Below are 6,000 nucleotides of genomic sequence, written 5' to 3'. Positions count from 1 at the left end.
AATAAGCAATTAAATTTTATTTCCTAAAACTATCAAGTTTATGCAATTATTATCCAAAAAAAGTTACCCCGAATCTATGAACCCTGTTTTAAACCTTTTCTACTGACTTCCTTTTTTTGAGAATAAAATGAAAATTTTTAAAAAAAAAACTTCCTAAACAGTAAATATATTTGCTATATCATAAATTCATTTACTTTCATCCTACCTAGTACAAATAAATATGAAAAAACTTTTTGTGTTTCCCTCTCTTTGAGTTTTTCCACTGCTGACTACATTTGTGTGTATGTATAAAAATTTTAAATTAGCTATAATTAAATTCTATTCCAGCCATAACATAGAAATGAGTCAGCATAAGAGGGTTAATGTAACAAGCGAGTGAGAATGTAAAGGAATAAATTTTACTCTCTTTGTGTATGCGCGCGTTTCATTTTCAGTTCTGTTGCATCGAGAGAATGATTTTTTTGATGGATTTTTTTCATTTCTTATTGGATTTTTTGAGTCTTATTGGAACTAGAATTGATGTTAGAAATTGAAGAAATTCTTAAAAATTCATGAAATTTTGAAATTTTCCAAAATTTTTTACATCCCTTAAAATTTTTCCCATTTCATCATAATCGACCATAATAAAATTCAGCGGGGGCGACCAACTAAGTCTGCATCATTTTCCATAATATTCCATTCGCATCAGCCGTGCGCTCTCACAACATCAGTAGTAAAGAAATTTCATCATTCGATGGAAAACATTCAATCCGATAAGTTCAATTCTATTCGGCGTGTGTGAATCTAATTGATATATAAAAATTGATTTTTCTGGATTAATTGTGCATAATTGTGATTGAAAAACAATCAATTATTCATTTGTGACTAGCATTGTGCTAAATTTGAAGAGAAAATCATTTGAAAAGTCATATAAAGTTGTGAAAATTAGTGAAAACTTGAAAAATTTTCCGCAGTGGAATTTCAAATTTTTTTCGTAGCTGAATAAGTCAGAAGTAGTGGAAAGTAAAAAAAAAAGGAAAAAAATAAAGAAAATTTTTATTAATTTGGATTTTTCTTGTGGAATAAAGTCGATCAAAATGACACCCTCAAATTTGGTGTCAATTTTCGTCATCACTGTATTAGGATACTCATCATACGTGCAGGTATTTATGAAATTTTATACTTTTTTTTATCTACAAAAAAATGGAATCAGAAAAAAAGAAATTTCCAATAAGGATATTTTCCGTCCTTGTCTGGCTCCTTTTCTTCTACATAGAACTTTTGCGAAAAAGGAATATGAGAGCCCGATGACTCACCTTTTGTATAACAAATGAAAAATACATTATGCATGAAGAATAAAAAAAAAGAAAGAAACTAGCGAGGACATGACATACAAAAAAATCGATATCAGTTGTACGTAAATGTAAATAAAATTATAATTAACTTTACTGACTGACTACTTTTGTGTGTATGGAAGTCATCTGGACTTACTGCATGAGCGAGAAGAAATGAAAAACAGAACCGATACTAATACCATTTTGAGAATGATTCTTGAACAGAAATGAGACTCACTTTCCCCCCCAACAAATCCACACTCATCCGCAAAGTGAAGAATTCTTCTAATACAATTGAATTGCTTTGCTTCGCACAAGCGAAACGAAAAAAAAAATCGATTTCTTGTAAGAATGATTTTTTCCGTTCCTTTTTGTTCTTGTATACATGTAAAATGTAGAAAAATAAGTTTTATGAAGGACTGTTGGTGTTGGGAATTTTTATTTTATTTTTTGTAAACATGAGAGCGTAATTTTCGGTGGGGTTTCTTGACTTATTTAAGTGAATATTAATGAATTGGATTTGTAATAATTTGTTGAATGTACTTTACTTTATGATTTGGGAGTATTGAGCTTGATTGAGTGTATTTCGTGAGTTTTTGACTTGAATTTGATGTTTGCAGAGTTGGCAAGTCTTTGAAAGGTTCGGATTCTAGAAGTCCAAAACTGAGGACTTTACTAGAGTCCCGACTTGAGTCCAGTGTAGTTCAATGGATTCGACAATCCATTTTTTTGAACCGGACTCCAATGGAGACCCATTCACATTAAAGTTCGACCAACTTTTGGAGTTTGCTAAGATATAGCACTAATTAATTAGGAATTGTATATTAAATTCTAGAAAATTGAGGAATTTTTGAAAATTCAATATTTTTGCGTAATGACGCATTACTTATTAGAACCATGCTCAGACTTGGAGCCTAGGATGCTACATAATGATAATGACGTTTCTTTGGCGAAGATCATAAAATTTATAAAAATGGAAAAAGTCGTAAAAACTTAAAATAACTTTTTTGCTTTGATCAAACCATTTTAATGCATTTCTAAGATTTAAATTTATGAATCTAAAAATAAATGTAATCGAAATTTCCTTTAATTTGAAGAAATGATTTGAAACTTTGCTTATTTCATATACAATTATCGATATTTTTTTTTTTTTCAAAAGTGTCCTGATTTTTCCAAAATTATCTCGATATTTTGTTAAAATTAAAAAGTCACGCTTCAATTAAGTCATCTATAATAATAATTCAAAAAGAAATTCTCAATTAAACATTTCAACTCCTGAATATATGAAACTTAAAACTCTCTTTAGTATCACTGACATTTTAAATTGCTTTCTTTCATTTTTTTCATTTAATTAGCAATATTTAAAAATTCAAAACGTTCCAATTACTCATAATTGCTTCGTCGTTACGATTAAATTATATAAAAGGGTTAAAGGACTTGATTGAGTTACAACTCAGCTCAGTTATACAAAAACTGATAGGATTATTATATGCTCTTACAGTTGCTCTTATGGATTACTAGATATAACAAAAGGAATAATTGATATAAAAAGTATTATTTAATGAATTAAAAGCAATTATTTTAATTGATAAAGAATTTAAAAATTTGTAGTTTAAATTGGATAAAAGTAGATTTTGAAGATCAATATTGTTTAAAATATTGTTAATAAATTGGATTTAATTCAAATTATTTACCTAATAAAATTTGAATTTTTAAAACAATTTTCTCGAAATTTTCGAAATTTTCTTAATTTTAAAATTCAATTTTATCAAAAATTTCTAAATTTTTAAATTTTTTGACAAGATTTTCGAGAATTTTATAAGTTTTTATATTTGTCGAAATTTTGAGCCTCAACATTAATATAACTAGTTAAATATATCACCCATAATTTCCATAAAATTGTAGGTTTAAGCTTCAAATTTCAATTTCCATATAGCTTTCCATTTATTCATATTCAAGGACATGACAATGACTCATACTCCAAAATAGACTAGTAAATTATTGACAATTTGTGACAACAATGCCTCCAACAATCCCCACTTCCTCCCAAACCAAAAACAATAATTATATCGAAAAAAGAAATCCTAATTCAATTCAAAATAATGCGCAGCAGGAAAAGAGTAAAAAGGAAGTACGACTGACATGTTTGCATGTGAACGGCAGTAGCAACAGCACTCAAATTTCATTCCTTTAACATTCTCGAGAGTGTCATGAAAAGAAACAGGAAAAAATAATATTATAATTATGACCTCGCGCATGATACCCGCCTGAATAATTCATCAGGCTACTAATTTTCCTTCTCATGCTTTATGCTGCTGCCACAATTTCTTTTTTCATATTTTCTTCTTGAATCGATGCAATATTTTTTTGCAGCATTATTATTTTCCATGAAGCTTGTTGATTTATAGTCTTTTTGTCTATATTATCCGCATAGCAGATATGGCAGTGTGGGTAGCTAAAAGGTCAAAAATATCTCAATTAAATTTTCTGTTATTTGCTCTCTTCAAAATGATAAACTATATTATTCACATTGAAATTTTTAGTGTATGTGCGGCTTTTTAATTAAAATGTCAGGATATAAGAGAAGGGAAAATTTTCAATGATATATATTTTTTTATGGAAATACGAGAAATCAGGCTGGAAAGTCACATATTTTTGGGGAAGAATTGATAAAGAATGAATTCGATTTTTTTAAATCGATTTTTTCAGGAAATTTATTGCGATTTAAGATTATTATTTTGAGATTGGAAGATTGAGTTTCTTTTGAATTTCAAACTTCTTTACAAAATTGTTTTTTAAAAATTTAAAAGATTTTTTTTTCTTCAAATCTATGAATTTTCGAAAATTTTGAAATTTTCAAATTAAAATCTAAAATATCATATGTAAACATTTAATTTCAAATACCGAATTGAATTGTATGAATTTCTAAATTTAAAAGTTTTAAAATCTTAATTATTAAATTCAAATTTAAAATTTTGAATTCAAATTTAAAATTTAGAAACTAAATCTGAAGTCTAGAAAATTGAATTTTAAATTTTAAAATTTAGAAATTTGAAACTCAATATTTAAAATAACATTTAGAAATTTAAATTTGAAATTAGAAAATTAAATTCAAATTTAGAAAATTATATTCAAATTTGGAAAGTTAAATTTAAATTTTACTCTTGTAAGTTAAAAAGAGTTTCATTGAAATTTTAAAATTCAATTTCTTTTGAATTTTTAAGATGAATTTTTGAGAATTTTAAATTTTTCAAATTAAATCAAATATTTTTCTGAGAAAGAAATCAATTAAAAAAATCAAATTTTTAAAAAAGTTTCAAATCTAAAAACCAATTTTTAAAATTTTACAAATCAATAAAAATTTTGTCACAAAAAGCCAAAATTTTTACAGCCAACAAACTTAACACATACTCCCTAAAAAATTAAATTACCAATTTTAAATATTTATCGCATATTTCATGCCATTATTTTAATATTTGAGCCTCAATAATGGACACATAAGCTGTCATAATTCTCCCAAAAATGTATCAACATTATAAGCTTTATGCACATTGACATAAAAAAAAGTCCGCATTTTACGCATTGTCCAATCAATCGATACCTAGCTATAGAAACGAAATCAATCCATAGAGACGATACACACATATACAGAAAAGTAAAATCATGTCCAAAAAGCCTACTTTTATGACAAAAATTCATGGAACTGTTTGATGACACAAAAGGATGAGGAAATAAAGGTGCTTAAACTACCTTTGTATTTTTTTTTTCGATAAGTCCTTTAGGCATACTTTATGGTACTTTGTTAAAATGTTGCTATGAGATTAATTCAATTCTCATGACAATCATATAAATCTCGTGATCAGAAGCTTTCAATGGAATAAACAGAAAATGGATTTAATTCTTAAGGGACTTTCCGTGGAAAAAATGAGAAATTTTTAGGAAAAAAGCTTTAATTTCCTGAATTTTTTGGAATGGACTAAGCTTAAATGACGTATACAGTCAATAAATTGGACATATTTAGACTTGATGTAATGAAATCTCAATCATGGAGTCGGGTCGAGCGGTCGAGCAGTCAAGCTATCGAGCAGTCGAGCAGTCAAGCTGTCGAGCAGTCGAGCGGTCGAGCGGTCGAGCTGTATAAACCCTGATCTATCTGAACTTCCAATCATTTAGTAAAAAAACCAGCCAAAAACTACAAAAGCACTAAAAAATTAATTAAGTCACTATCTCAAACATCTTCATTACCCCACAAAATTCATAAATATTTTATTAAATCTCAACAACAATGCTTCAAATAACAATAACAATCTGACCCAAAATAACATTTCAATCAAGTGCTTGCATCTAATTAGAGAGAAGAGAAAACTCTTTCTGCTGTTTTCTATTATAAGACGTTCCTATAAATAGCTTGAAAAAAAATTTATATGAAAAGGTCAAGATTAATAATTAATAGCTTTTGAGTTTTGAGGAAGATGATGAATAGCTGAGAAGATGTGTGAGTTTTATGAGGGATTTTAAGTGGAAAGTTTGTATTGATGAGGATGAAGTTGAATGGACTCTTGATGAAATTGATAGTTGGTGCATGAGACCGACGGAATATTTTGCGGAACTTATCGGTTCTGAACTAAATTCGATTTTGAAGTGCAATTTAGGTGACTAAGAGTAAGTCCAGCAACTGTTTCATAGA

At 27.8% G+C, this 6,000-nt stretch overlaps 1 protein-coding gene across 3 annotated transcripts in view; it reads left to right on the top strand.

The window, feature by feature from the left end:
- The first annotated feature begins 744 nt into the window (after positions 1-744).
- Appl (amyloid-beta-like protein) overlaps positions 745-6,000 on the top strand; it is an 83,919-nt gene continuing 78,663 nt past the window's right edge. For all 3 annotated transcript variants that reach the window (XM_070634876.1, XM_070634875.1, XM_070634874.1), the window contains exon 1: positions 745-1,142. In XM_070634876.1, the coding sequence (XP_070490977.1) occupies positions 1,077-1,142 (66 nt within the window). In that variant the 5' untranslated portion in view covers positions 745-1,076. The remainder of the gene's footprint in view (positions 1,143-6,000) is intronic.

The sequence above is a fragment of the Chironomus tepperi genome, unplaced genomic scaffold, assembly GCF_022539635.2.
Source record: "Chironomus tepperi strain 1889 unplaced genomic scaffold, CSIRO-AGI_Ctep_v1 contig_85, whole genome shotgun sequence".
In the NCBI taxonomy this organism is placed as follows: Eukaryota; Metazoa; Arthropoda; class Insecta; order Diptera; family Chironomidae; genus Chironomus; species Chironomus tepperi.
The sequence above is the reverse complement of the archived record's forward strand: the minus strand, read 5'-3'. Positions and strand labels throughout refer to the sequence as shown.